At 38.3% G+C, this 15202-nt stretch overlaps 2 protein-coding genes across 2 annotated transcripts; both read left to right on the forward strand.

Moving 5' to 3' along the window:
* The first annotated feature begins 2650 nt into the window (after positions 1-2650).
* On the forward strand, positions 2651-7240 carry LOC146500934 (UDP-glucuronosyltransferase-like). Its single transcript, XM_085136324.1, has 5 exons — positions 2651-3555; positions 4196-4327; positions 4613-4700; positions 4848-5067; positions 5372-7240. The coding sequence occupies exons 1-5, from the start codon at positions 2704-2706 to the stop codon at positions 5652-5654; spliced, it is 1575 nt and encodes a 524-aa protein (XP_084992450.1). The 5' UTR covers positions 2651-2703; the 3' UTR covers positions 5655-7240.
* Positions 7241-7347: 107 nt separating this feature from the next.
* LOC146500935 (granzyme B-like) lies at positions 7348-14644 on the forward strand. Its single transcript, XM_085136341.1, has 6 exons — positions 7348-8689; positions 8828-11732; positions 11830-11974; positions 12547-12694; positions 12879-13139; positions 13278-14644. Exons 2-6 carry the CDS (start codon positions 11687-11689, stop codon positions 13428-13430), a joined length of 753 nt encoding a protein of 250 aa, XP_084992467.1. The 5' UTR covers positions 7348-8689; positions 8828-11686; the 3' UTR covers positions 13431-14644.
* The last annotated feature ends 558 nt before the right edge of the window (positions 14645-15202 follow it).

A 15202-nucleotide genomic window follows, 5' to 3' on the forward strand; every position in this document is an offset into this window, starting at 1 on the left:
GTCTCTGTCAGTCCATTCCCAGTGTCAAAGGGCCGGTGTTCTGTATCAGGGTGACAAATCCTCACCCTGTTTTCAGAAAACAAAAAGTCTTTGGACAAGAGAAAATATGTGAGACCACAGTGGCAGACTTCCCAACAGTTTACAAAAATATTCTAGTTCCAGTTACAATAGGGCTGGTAATTAATAGTCATTCAAGTTCAAGGAAGGTGAGGAGAGTAGTCACACCTTAAGAGTCCTTTACAAGTATAAATATCTGCTCTTCAAGTGTCAGTAATCTTGAAACTGCCTGGTTTGTACATATTGTCTTCTAACCATGTCTGAAGGCTAAAACATTTTTTTTCCTTAAGAGCCACAGAGGACTATGGAATGAAAAGCCTGCTGTCTAAGTTTCAGTATAGATAACAGATAATGCCCCAAAAATGTCATTTTATGAAAAACTGAAGATTTGTCTGCCAATGACGAGAGTTGTTTTTTGTTGCTTTTTTCTTGCACAGTAATTTTACACTTCACTTCAGTAGCTGCTAATTTGTAATTGTTTCAGCATGTCCTATTGCAAAAGAGTTGAAATGCAGTTCATGTGAAAGGTCAATGACATCATTAGGACTTTAGGACAATAAGCCTTGTTCACTGTAGTGTAAGTCAAACGTTCCCACTGTTAAGTTGGCTGTTGTGCAGAGAAAATGATAGATAGATAGATAGATAGATAGATAGATAGATAGATAGATAGATAGATAGATAGATAGATAGATAGATAGATAGATAGATAGATAGATAGATAGATAGATAGATAGATAGATAGATAGATAGATAGATAGATAGATAGATAGACCTATCTCGTGCCACCACTCCCACTTGTAGGTTATAGGTAAACTGGAATAAAGGGCAGGCTCTCATTATGTAGATAGTTTTTTGTTATGTAAAGAGCATAAAGCACACACAAAGCAAATAAGGACCTTTGCTCTTATTGATCATCAGTATATGCTTTGCCACCATGACTTGCAACTCCTACTGACTGCTAGAGTTTGACATTTAACCCATTAATGTTCAACAGTGGAATTTCATGGATCAATTTAAAGTGACTAAAACGCTTGCTCAGCTGAACAAATATGTAGAGGCTAGACTAAAGTAGTTGTTTTTTACAACATCCTTTTTGTTACTTATCACTCAAACAAACACACGTGCAAACAGACACATGCATGCATGCAAACAGTCAGGAACAAAGTATTGTTCAGTTTTTCTTGTTCACTCAGGAATAAAGTAAACCAGGCTTTATGGACCACAAAGAACGCAACCACAATTATTTGTCCTTCATGCATTGATGTCTTATTATAGATGGATAATCATGGGAGCTTGCACCTCTTGTAACTAACAACTAAATTAAGATACAATACAAAAAAGGCTGCAAATCGAACTGCAGTTATATAACGAGCAAGGATGTCACTGGATTTAACAAATTTGGATTTAAGGCGTGCAATGGAATGAATACCAAATATAGTCTTGTATTTTTATCAGTCAAACACAAATACATGATTTTGTCACATAGTGCAGCCACATGTTGCGTCAGTACCCACTGGAAATTTTGTGTTTAAACCCCTAACAAGAAAACAAAAACACACAGAAACAGTTTTCAGTCATTTATGATCGAACAAACAATAATCATTTTTAAAAAGCCTTCAGACTAAATGACTGCAACTTAAAAGTTCTCCAAACACAGTGCCTACATTCTGGATTGGAACTGATTTCTACTGAAGAAATTATTTATTTAAAGATGGTCAACAATGTGGCCAGTAGGGAACCCCTCCAACCCGCTAAGACCTCCTCCCTTTCCCTTTAACCCCTTCTTTTTTATGTAATAACAAAATCACTGCACTGAAAGTTCTAAAAGTATGTGTGTAACCCTGAATCGATTCATAATTTCCTTGTGAAAACTGCAGACACAGCGAGCCACAGTGCATTCCAGGACATGGGAATTTGTTGCTGTGACTTTATTCCAGATATTGTACTCTTCTTCTCTATAAATCTTACCGCTCTAACAATTTTTTAGCACTATGGTTATTCGGCTCAGCCTCTTGAGATAAAGCAAGTTGTAACCAAAGGTAAAATTCCTTACATATGTTGTTTCTTTGATAATATCAACCCCCTCCAAGAAGAAGGGTGTTGGTGTCCTATTACACTTGGCTTCGCACGCCATCAGTCTCATTACAATGGCTCAAGGTTTGCGTGTCTGGAGGAGAGAGAAAAAAAGAACTCCCTTTAGCCCACATGTGCCTGGGGTTTTTTTTCAGGGGGAGGGGAGAAGGAACATCCAAAGTAAATAAAGATGACTCCGCTCAAACTGATAGGCAGTACATGCAGTATGTATGTGACTTTCTGATTTTACTAGAGTTTGGCGGTGGATACGATTATAATTGCTGTTAAATGCACCTGTCATAGAGGTTAGCATGATAAATGTGTTGAGTGTAAGCGGACTTCACAGGACACAAAAGAATGATTAACGGGAGATGGAACTGTGCATGCTAGACTTCCCCCACTTCCCTCCCATAGGAATCCCTTCTCCGCCTGTCTTCCTGTTGTGTAATAGGCCAAGCCCAAATGCAGCCTGAACTTCCTGCAGAATACACACACACCCCCTCCACTTGCCCAAATACATAAAGCCTCCGCTATGTCTCACACCAAACCAGCTTGCAGTACAGAGAGGAGGCAATGAGCAACGGGGTGTGGTTTCCTACTCTGGGGCTGCTGGCCACGCTATGCTGCTTCAGCATGGGGCCGGTTCAAGGGGGGAAGGTGCTGGTTATGCCTGTGGATGGAAGCCACTGGCTCAGCATGAAGATATTGGTGAAAGAACTCATGCGCAGGGGCCATGAAGTCGTAGTGCTGGCGCCAGAAAGCAGCCTGTTGATCCAAGGCTCAGAGAGCTTCAGGACAGAGATTTACAAAGTGCCTTACACCAAAGCTGAACTGGAGGGAACTTTCAGCAAAGAAGTGTTCCTCAAACCCGCAGAATTTGAAGATTTGATAGTGAATTTGAGGCTACTGGTCAACTATACTACACTCCAGGTGAAAGGTTGTGAGAGTTTGCTGGACAATAAGCCTTTGATGAATCGACTGAGGGAGCAGGGTTTTGATCTTGTGCTTACAGACCCCTTCCTTCCTTGCGGGTCTGTCCTGGCTCATATGTTTTCCATTCCAGCTGTTTATTTCCTTCGTGGGATTCCATGTGAGCTGGATATGAAGGCTAACAAGTGTCCTTCTCCTCCTTCCTATGTTCCAGTGTTTTTCTCTGGAAATACAAACTCGATGACTTTCTCAGAGAGAGTAAAAAACTTTGTAATGTATGGTGTGCAGTCCTACATTTGCACAATACTCTATCCTCACTTTGACGATCTAGTCAGCAGGTATATAGGAGAGATTTCAACTTATCAAGAACTTGTCAGCCACGGGGCTATCTGGCTTCTCAGATATGACTTTACCTTTGAATGGCCCAGACCTCTCATGCCAAACATGGTGTTAATTGGAGGGATCAACTGTGCAAAGAGGGCTCCCCTGCCAGCGGTGAGTATGTGAATATATGAACGCAAGTGTAAACAAGCACATGTCACGTCTGGATTTAATCAAGCCAAATCACATATACTCAGAGCTTACTGAAAAGCAGAGAATCAGCAGTCATTAGTTTTATATGGAAGAGGAGGTCAGAAACTTTTCTAACAACAACTAACATGAACTGCTTAGTGAAGTGATCATTCGCATTAATGCTTGCTAAAGGGTTCTGGGAAAACAAGAGATCTGTTAGTTTCAAAAATAGAGATGCAAATTATTTTTGACAGTTTTTTTTAGTTTTACCAAGAAATGAGTTATGATACTGAGGGACAACTGGTTTTTCTGCTCTTCTGGAAAACAAAGAAACGTTAGAAAATAAATGCAGTTTCCCGAACGGTGGCCAGAATAGTCTAGGAAGAGAAGTGAGAGGCAGTGTTATGTCAACAGAGATCAAAAGCTGTACAGAATCAAACGGTTTGTTTATACACAAACAAGGAGGCTACAATACACAAACTGGTCATCAAATGAATTCTTTTTTAGTATATTTTAAAATAATGCATAAAAGCTGTCGGAAAAATGTCTTTGTTTTAGCTTTTTAACATTTTCATACATCCTACAGATTTTTTGTCTGTGTTTTTTCCTCCCCTCTCTGCAGGACTTGGAAGACTTTGTGAATGGCTCAGGAGATGACGGCTTCATTGTGTTTAGCATGGGTTCAGTGGTGTCCACCATGCCTGAAGAGAAAGCAAAGCACTTCTTAGACGCTTTTCGAAAAATACCTCAAAGGGTAATTATAACCTGATTAGCTCACTGTACATCAATGGAATCGATTCACTTTTTTATACTTCTGTTTAGGAAAAAGCTGGTTAATACACAGGATTCAGCCGCACGAGCCACACAAACATTTACACAATAGTGAGATTTTCACACTGTGCATTGAGGCCAAATTTCTAATCGGATTAAAGTGCAGGACTTTGTCCTCTGCCTTGCCTTGCTCTAAACATACAAAACCCTCCATTTATTACTTATGTACTCTGCACAATGAACAGAGATGGTTTTATTTGTGTTTCAGGTCGTGTGGAGATACACTGGTGCACTACCTGATGATATACCCAAGAATGTCAGAGTTATGAAGTGGTTACCTCAAAATGATCTCCTAGGTATGCATAGTCAAATAAGAAAATTATGGTGTGCTGCTGTAATATCACACCTTACAAGCTAAAAACATATGACACTGAGATGAAATTATCTACATGTGATTCATGGTTAATTCGACCTGTAACCGAGTTTGTGTCTGTGCTCCCTAGCCCATGCCAAGGCTAAAGTCTTCATCACTCATGGAGGCTCCCATGGTATCTATGAAGGTATCTGTAATGGTGTGCCCATGTTGATGTTTCCACTTTTTGGAGACCAGGGAGACAACGTGAATCGCGTGTTGGGCCGTGGTGCTGCTTTGAAACTCAGTATATACGACGTGACAACTGAACAGCTACTGGATGCGCTAAAGAAACTTATCTATGACAAAAGGTGAGGAAACTGGTTATTGAATTAAAATGCACTGAAGAATGCAAAAAAAAAATAATGGTGTTGAAAATACTGTGATTAACATATTTATTGGACCCACATCATAAAAACAAGACTAAAAATGACTAAATTTATATTTTTTTATCGAGTTGGCACACTAGAAATTAATCAAGCATAACCTTCGACCATTAAAAATGCTTTTCCTGTTAAGGAATGCAAGTTAATAACTTTAAACCTATGTGGACATGCTTGGTGAATCAGTAACTGGAAAACATTAAACCTTTAACAAAATATTACCTGTCCTCAGGTACAAAGCAAAGATGATGGAGCTTTCAGCGATACACCTAGACCGTCCCACTGAGCCTGTGGACCTAGCTGCATTTTGGACCGAGTTTGTCATGAGACACAAAGGAGCTTCGCATCTCAGAGTGGGCGCTCATGATTTGAACTGGTTTCAGTACCACAGCTTGGATGTGCTGTCGTTTTTCGCCGTCATTCTCATAACAGTTGTGTGGATGACAGTGAAATGCTGCCAATTTTGTATCCGCAAGTGTTGCAGGAAAGGAACTGCAAAAAGAAAATCTGAATAGTGTTTATACTCGTTGCATTCTTTAATTTTTACATATTCAGTGACAAAGCTAATGGTTGAAACACTGCACTGAACTTTCAGCTGGATGTATTGTACGAGTGTTTTATGTGTGCAATGTGAAATCTCAGCCAAAGTGTTATTACCAGTGTTGGGTAAATTACTTTAAAATAGTAACTTAGCTACATTACTAGTTACTACTATCAAAAGTAACTCAGTTACTTCAAGTTACTTGTTACTTTCAAAGTAACTAGTTACTAGGGAAAGTAACTTTGCTTTTACTCAATAGGAATAGGAAGATGTAGGTAACACCAGGCTGCAGATGAGCTGCATACAGGGCTGGACTGGGACAAAAAAATCAGCCCGGGCGCTTTGGCTGACCGGCTCGCCATTATTGGAAAAATCATAAAGCCTTTGAATGAAAACAAACGCTGTTGTGACAGTGATGTACACTGTTTCGATGGTATATATGTATCAATCTATCAATCGTTTGTTGTAAGATTCAGATAATTACTTTTTAAAAGCGAGACATTTTAAATGAGAATAAGAAAGAAAAGTATTTCTTTGTGCCCCCCTCTCCTTGTTAATGCCCTACCTGGCCCCCTGGCAACACTTTTCTAGACCCGCCCCTGCACAGTTACCAGCTGTCAGCATAAAAAGGATCCTGGTGTTATTTGTCTCTCAGAAACAGTTCATAACTTCTCTTTAACTCATTCATGTCACCTAAAAGGTAAACCTGTTTCTCCATCACCTGCTCAGCTCTGATGATTCAGTAAGGGCATCTCCTGGTTTCATCTTCATGTTTCCCTCTCACCACATATCCAAACCGACATCAGGACCAGCAGCTTTTACAGCTGTGGCTCCAGCAAACATCAGTTGATATTAGAAATTAATATCAAATAAATTCTAACAACAGCTGATCAAGCTTAAACGTGCTGCTGTTGTTTAGCGCGACATCCGGCGGTTTCCTCTTTCTGGAAGAAAGTGGGCGATAAACAAACAAGAGAGAAAAGCAATCAGCTGATCATTGATCAGTTTCATGATTGAAATAACAACCGGGGGAGAATGAGCGAAGAAGAGGCAGCTGTGCAGCGTAAAGACACAGAATAACTCCAGCTTTGTGTCTTTTTCATTGTAGCTGAAGTACGGGACAAACTGTGTACGGGACACTCCCACTAGGTTTATATCTGGGACTCTCCACCATTTGACCTTAGAACTGAAGAAGCTTCTCGGATGAGAGGTGAAACGTCTTCAAGTAACTTAAAGAAGTCCAGACGCTTTTCTTTGCAAGCTCCTTTGACCTGCTGGCCTCCACCACTTGCTAATGTTACTGAATCTGTGGAAGCTCCGCGATAGCCACCACACGAAGTAACGAGTAACGAGCCTATCTAAATCCCAGTAACGATTAACGCGTTCCTGATTTTGGCATAATAACTAGTTACCGTGCTCGTTACCACAATAATAACGTAGTTACTGTAACGCGTTACTTAATAACGCGTTAGTCCCAACACTGGTTATTACTGACTTTAAGAAGTGAAATATGATGATGAATTACATAATTCCTGGCAAATAAATGATGCTTTTAAACAACTTATGTGTGGATTTAATTGTAATATTTCTGAAAATTTGAGAATGTAGTATATGGATTTACTTTGAAGACTGAGGGTCCAATCATCAGTCATCAGTCATTCATCAGGATTGTTGATGTTACTAGTGATTGGATTACTAGTGCACTAAATTGCTGAAATTCTGTTACTTGTTAGTAAGCAGAATCCCAACAACTAACAAGACAACAATTCTAGTGTTCTTTACACTACGTATTTGTTAACTGGCATCTCTCCCAGAGAAATAACTCATATAAAAACTGAACTTATCCACTTGTTTAACAGAACAGCCGACTGAAAGAGCCTTTTTTTACCCTCTATATCAACATCTTGTAAGATTATTTCAAAAATAAACCATAAAACCTGGAGTTTTTACCTTTGAAAGGCTAACATATACTTTAGTTTTCAAGAATGTACCAAAGAGGCTGTGGCCACAAGTGGTCGATGAGTGTTGCTCACTGTTAGGTGCAAACCAGTGTGACAGTAACCTCATCTTTAAACCACGATAATGAGAGTGCCCGCTGTTTTCACTCTGACTCCATCTCTTTGATTATAACTCAGGAACTAAAAGACGTGTTAAGAATGCAACACTGGCTCTACAGTGCAGTCCTGCAAAGAAGTTTTCAGGTGTGTGAACGAGGAAGAGTATGTAAAACCTTAGAAACTAGTCATGACACAAATATCAATATTAATGAGGACATTCAGGCTTGTTGGGACCTGTGCTTTTGACAAGTCAAATTATTTAGTTTCTGTTTATCTTGGAAAAAATGTATGGCTTTACCACCTGTGTAATTGGTGTATGACTTAATTTCTTTACTTGTACAGACAAATCTGAATGAACACAGAGCGATGTAGTTTAGTAAGTGAAACTAATATTTTAGTAATTCCCCTGTAATTAACTGGAATTTCAATGTGATTATATTTACCTACATGTATTTAAAGGTGGGTAGACTAGAATAAAGGTCAGTTTTTTGACAGGACACAAAGAAACTATACTAGAAATTTAAAAAATGCTTTAAAATAATATTCAAAATTCAACTGGTGTGTAACTAATTTTAAACACAGCATAAGTTTTTCTTTTACATAACCTAAGGACTAATTTTAAGTATTACATAAATTCAGGTATTTTGCAGGAAAGGAAACAATCAAATGATGCTGTAATTTTAAGCAGTGCATTATTTCATGTTAATTTGGAAGAAAAAGAAACTATATTTTCCCATCTTGCATTTTGAGTAATGTGTACTTTTTGTTGTATCAGGTCCTGCATGTGCAACAAAGTTGTTGACACCCTGACACCAAAGTTTCCGTTGTGGCAGTTGGAAGCCTGACAGCAAAAACAGTTAAGGGGCTTTGCAAGCCAAACCTTTCAGCTTTTGCTTCTGTGCCATCATGATCTACTGCATCACATGCATCTTTCTACAAGTCTCCCTCACAGGTAAGATAAGGTCATTTTTGAAAGACAAGTGAATAAAGCATATTCCTTTACTTTATATAATTATAAGGTCATAAACAAGAAATAGGCATGATTTTGATATAATCAGCATATTGATTCTACATTCTTTTCTTATGTAAGGGGCTGCTGAGAGCGGTATAATTGGTGGCAGAGAAGCAAAGCCCCATTCCAGACCTTACATGGCATCACTCCAGTATCAAGAACACCATTCATGTGGTGGGATGTAAATCCGAGAGGACTTTGTTCATTGCATTCGTGGCTTCTCAATCATATGCAAACATTTGAGGTCAGTTTTCCCCCTGTGAAACCAGTCATCTGTATAGAACGTCTAGAAAAAGATCCCCTTAATCTCATTCCTTAGACAACTTCATTCATATATTTAAAAGATACTTCCATTTAGCAAAATAATTATAACACTGTGATACGCGTACATACCAAGAACGAAACAAATGTGTTCTATGAAGACTAGAAGATACACATTCATTTGAACAGGCAGGGTATTTGGGTTTATGCAGTTCTGGGGAAAAGAGTAGCACTTCAGGCACAAATCAAAGGTGTTTAATCAGGTCTGACAGTGTCATATGTATGGAACGCAAAAGTGAAAACAACACAAGGATCCTAACAAATGTGTGCTTTTTACTATGTTTTAGTTTATACTACCACTAGATCTTGCCAGAGTCACCAATTTTTAAACTTATACCAATGGGCCACAAACTGTGGAGTGGCCTCTTCTGGTGGAGCAAAGAGCTACTGCTGGGGTGTTCATTACCAATACATTCATTGAGTTATATTAGGAAATCAATGAAAAACTACAGTAAATATATTTTAGAATTGAAAACATCAATTCGATTAAAGAGCTCCCAAACACTAGTGGATTAACCAGTTTATAGAAACATAAACCTTACACTTTGTGGTGGTCTAATAAAAGTAGTAAACTAGTTAAAGAGCATATTTTTAAATCTGCAACATCTGTTTCTCAGTCACTGCATGGTCCAACCACACTCTCTTATGCTGGTTGGTTAGGCCTCTTTTCTGGCCAATGTGGACAAGTACACCGTGTGCTTGGCTGAATACTCTGCTGTTCTCTGTACTGTATTGCAGAGGTTTCCTGTGGATGTGTTTTGTACTCAGGATCAGATCTGTTTCAGTTTTCAAGAAAACTGAGACGCTGTTTAGACAAGTGAGTGTTGCTCACAAATCAACACTTACCTCATCCTTAAACTATGAGGTGAGAGTGCCCACTGGTTTCACTCTAACTTTGATCTTTGATTATGAGTCAGAAGGTGTGTTAAAAATGCAAACCTGGATCTACAGTCAGTGACATTCACACCATGTGCTGTTGAAAAGATAAATAGTTCTGTTTCTGTTTTGTTTGTTTTTTTCGGGAAAACCTTTGTTGGTTAACTGGTGCATGGCTTTTTACCCATACAGACAAATCTGTATTCATACATACAGCTATTTAGTTTAAAAAATAAAACTAATGTTTTAAGTAGTGCTCTTAGTTTTCGGTTTATCCAACTTACTCTTTGCAAATATTAGTTTGAATGAAATGTTATCAGTGTCAGCGTTTTCATTGCCTATCATCTTTGTTATTGTGGTGATCACACAGCAACTATAATCACATTTCACTCTGTGGTAGCCTCTGCTTGCTGCGATCATGTGGCTTTTGCTAGGTTGGTTAGCCCATCTGACTGCTTTCTATATATTGGGATCGTGTAAAACCCCTTAACCGCTGTAGTATTATATCCTGTTTTTCAGGAAGCTGCTTGAAAGTGTAAACAAAGTTTCTGTATTTTACAGCATGTGCAGTAAAAAAAAAACAAGTGTAGATCGAGCCGTGTTAGATTTCCCACTAATTTCCTGATGTTACAACAAGCAATATTTGGCATAATGTCTAATTAAATGTGAGTTATTGGCTTTGTTAGATCATTTTGAACTCGTGTATTTAAAATAAAACATAGGTATTTTGTACTAGAGCAAGAGTGTTTTGAAGCTTTTACAAGTTAATGAAATGAGGATGGGCTGCCTGAGGGGATCATCTGCTGTGATTATTAAATGTATGTTTCTGTGAAATTTGTCAGTGACACCCTCAATTATGATGAGAGATTGAACACATCTGAGAGAACATAGAGAGTAAATCAAACATCAAAATTTGTTCAGCTGCACAGATTCAAAGGCAAAATAAGAATGTAAACTTCTAACCTTTTGTTGTGTAAGGCAATGAATGTACTGTTCAACTATGTTTACAGCATTTAGTCAACAAGTTCATGTCCTTATAGAAAATGCTGTAAAGACACCCACCAAACTGGGCTTTAAATAATAAGTTATTATTAAATAATAAGTTCAGAAAAACATGCGCACTGTATGTGCACATCTGATGAAACAAAAGAAAAAGAAAGAGAAAAGGAAGAAGCAATGTGTGTATAGGGTTCATAGTAAGAGGTGTGAATATCTTTGTACACACCGTGGTTACTATGACAATAATACACGCTTTCCATTTCACGATTTACCACCAACCTTCACCATCTTCCTTTAAAATAAATGTGATCGACAGAAAAAAAAGGAACTTTCATCAGAGCAAAAGTTGGAATTATCCTCTCATAGATGTGTGTGATTTTTAGAGAGGACAACCACAAAATGTAGGATTTTGAATTGAATTAATCTGAATGGCATAAAACCACATGAAGGTGCAAACACACACACAGTATAGAAAAACAATAAATCATTGACAATTTAACAACGTTCGATGCTATCTTGCTTGAAAAGATGGCTACAGACGATCTTTTTTTAATATGTGTTTTCACAGTTGTGTTTCACATGTAAAGCAGTTAGCAGGGTGTGATATCAACTCCTGCCAGTGCAACAAAGTTTTTGACACCTGCCCACAGCGTTTCCGTTGTGGCAGTTGGAAGGCAGACAGCAAAAAGAGTTAGGGGGGCTTTGAAAGCCAAACTTTTCAGCTTTTGCTTCAGTGCCACCATGATCGGCTGCATCATATTCATCTTTCTACAAGTCTCCCTCACAGGTAAGATTTTTGGAAGAGATATAATTAAAGTATCTCACTTTTTGATATAATTTTGATATAATCAATGTATTGATTTTACCTTCTTTTCTCTTGTAAGGGGCTGCTGAGAGCGGTATAGTTGGTGGCAGGGAGGCAAAACCGCATTCCAGACCTTACATGGCATCAATCCAGTATCAAGCCCAACATTCATGTGGTGGGATACTAATCCGGGAGGACTTTGTTCTAACGGCAGCACACTGCAAGTAAGTGCAGGGGCATTTTTTTGTTTTGGGTTTCTTTGTAAATCAAGACCTAAAGAAAAAATGTCCTAAAAATTGGTATTTATGTAACAATTACCCCCCAAAAAGTTAAGGATTTTATTTATTCAAAATATATCACTACTGAGTTATGTTATAAACACAGTTTAACACTCATGTTGTAGGTCTCCACTAAGATCCAGCGGCACATCATTTTCAGACTCGCCTGAAACATTGTGTCCTATGACACAGGCATTTTAACCCCAGAAAATAAAAAACACACACACACAGATGTCGGTCTAACTATTTCATAATACTGTAAAGATGATTTCTCAGCCCAAATTTGTAGAGTCGTGAGCTTTGTAAGACAAATGGATGCAAACTACACTGATCAAATATCCACCACAGCATAACAGTAACAGTGTCACCTGTTCAGTATTTAAGCATATTGTAACCTGGCTGAGGAAAATTTGCTGTTATGAGTGTTTCATTGCTGTACTTTATAAACCTTTATTTCTATGTATAATCAGTGTAACTGTACGAGATTTCAGGACATAAAAATGCTACCTTTTTTTCAGATATGACAACAGAGGTCCTTGCACAGTGGTGCTTGGAGCACATGACATTAGCAAGAAAGAGAAAAGTCAACAACGCATCAAAGTGGCCAAGTACTACCGTCATCCAAAATTCAACGGGAAATACGATTATGACATCATGTTGCTTAAGGTAAAGCTAATAGGCCATCAAATTTCATTTTAAAGCATTTTTGTGCAGTGTACCTATTCACAGTTATAGCTTTGTTATGCAATTTCACACTTGTGCTAGGTAGCAGGTGTGAGTGTGTGTTAATTGCTGACCTTTAAATATAGAAGCAGTTCCCCTTTCAATAACACATTGCTGTCTTTCACAGTTAGAAAAGAATGCCACACTGAATAAGTATGTGAAGACCACCGGGCTACCTAAGAAGAATGGGAAAATACCTGCCAATATTAAATGTTATGTGGCTGGCTGGGGTCGGACTGGAAAAAATATGCCCACCTCAAATGTTCTAAAGGAAGCCACAGAGAAGATGCAATTCAGCAATGAGTGCAAAAGTATTTGGCAAGCATATTTTAATTCTAATCAAATGATATGCACCAAGTTTACCAAGAAGGATGGAGGAGTTTGCCAGGTAATCAAATGTTAAAGGCAACCAGTACACCATTATTAATATTCAGAAAAACTAGTTTTTGTTCTTTATTCATAACAAAAAAATGCAATGTTTTTAAAGACGACTTAATCAAGTCTCTCTGCTCTTTTTTTTTTATAGGGCGATTCTGGTGGACCACTTATTTGCAACAAGATGTCTCAAGGTTTAACAGCTTTTACTTTGGCAGATGATTGTAATAATCCAAAATATCCTCATGTCTACACTAAAATTAATTTCTTCATTCCCTGGATCAAAGAAAAAATGAAAGAATAGAGGAATGTTGCATGAGCCACTAGTGAGTGGAGAAGTGGGCTTTCTTCATTAACTGATTAAACAATTTGGTTGAATGGTCTTTGTATTAAAAAGGAATTCAAAAGTTGAAATGTGTATGTAAAGCATTTGGATAAACACACCTGATTACATGCAAATATTGTGTAATAAACTTTAAACTGTACCTTTTCATTTTCTGAACTTTTTTTATTCGCTTTTTTGATTTCTAACTTTTAGGAACTTTTAATTTACTTTCATTACTTAATGTTTAAACCGATGGAGCATGAGGCTGGGGTCTGATCACACCATAGTTCACAGTCATTGCATTCGTGGCTTCTCAATGAAAGTGTAAACCTTTGAAGCTGAACAGTTTTCCTTCTGTGAAACTAGTCATCAACACAGAAGTTCTAAAAAGTTGCCCTTAAACATTCTGTTCCCCTGTTTGATTCTGTTACATGTATTACATGTTTAAAAGATCATTTTTATTTAGCAAAGGTAAGACAAAAATAAAGACTAAGCGAAACTAACTGGACTTGGATCTCTTTGTCACATAATTATTTCTCTATTACCCATTACAGAGCAGACATGTGCATACCTAAAACATTAGAAATGTGTTCTAAGAAGACTAGTTTTAGTCTGTTTCACACCATGTTTTACAGCACTTGATGGGTCTGCAGCAAAGTACCTTGGGTTCATGCAGTTCTGGGAAAACAAAATACCGCCACAGCCACAAACCAGGCGCAAACCAAGGGTGTTTTGTTAACAATCTCACGTGGGATGTGAAAGTGAAAGAATGGATGTTGTGAACACGTGCTGTATGACATGTCTTAGTCTACCACTAGGTGTCACCAAAGTCAGTATCTGTTTTAAATCATACCAGTGAACCAAAGAGTGTGAAGGGGGCTCCTAGTTTGGACAACCAGGAAAAAAGCTGTGCATCAATCCATTCATGGAATGTCATTTATCTCAATCTGGGTGGTGGAGGCACGAGTCTAAGCAGAGACACCCAGATCTCCCTCTCCCTCCACCTCAACAAAATGTCTTTCAACACTTCAACATACTGTGGCTTCAGTTGCAGGAATTGCTCAGTCCATGTAATGGAGTTCACAGCTCTGACAGTGTGTGAGATATAGATCACAAATACGGATGCGTGCATATGTTGCGCCCTCAAACTGGAGATGAATGAAGATACTTACATGCAGCTCTCGCCTTCACTCGTCTGTATAGAGTGACACAACCAAACCCGTATTCTCCCTGCAATGATAAACTCTGTCTCAGAACCACAGTTTCCAAACAAAGTTACTGTTATTTTCTGTATTAGCTGATGAGAATACTTTAGGCAGTGCACAACATGAACTGTGACATAAGGTAAATACATCTAATTAACTCACATATTTTAGCTGACACTGACTTTCCACAGTAATTAAATAATACTTTAGTTCTGTATGTCTTTCAGTAGTTAACTTAAATATACAGGCAGTGGCAGAAAAAACATCATTCAACATGGTGGGACAGTAGCAAAAGCTAGCTTACACAGCCGAAACAGTCCACCATTCACCTCTTCCCTTACAATGAACAATGATGATGGAGTAAAAAGTTTGTAGAGTTTTGTGCATGGCAGTTACCTTAAACAGGGGAAATAGTGAGGGGAGATGAATGACTACATTCCTGTGTACTGTAGTCCAGCGGTCCTCAACCTTTTTTGTGCCACGGACCGGTTTATGCCCGACAATATTTTCATGGACCGGCCTTTAAGGTGTCGCGGATAAATACAA

The sequence above is a fragment of the Neolamprologus multifasciatus genome, chromosome 16, assembly GCF_963576455.1.
Source record: "Neolamprologus multifasciatus chromosome 16, fNeoMul1.2, whole genome shotgun sequence".
Lineage (NCBI taxonomy): Eukaryota > Metazoa > Chordata > Actinopteri > Cichliformes > Cichlidae > Neolamprologus > Neolamprologus multifasciatus.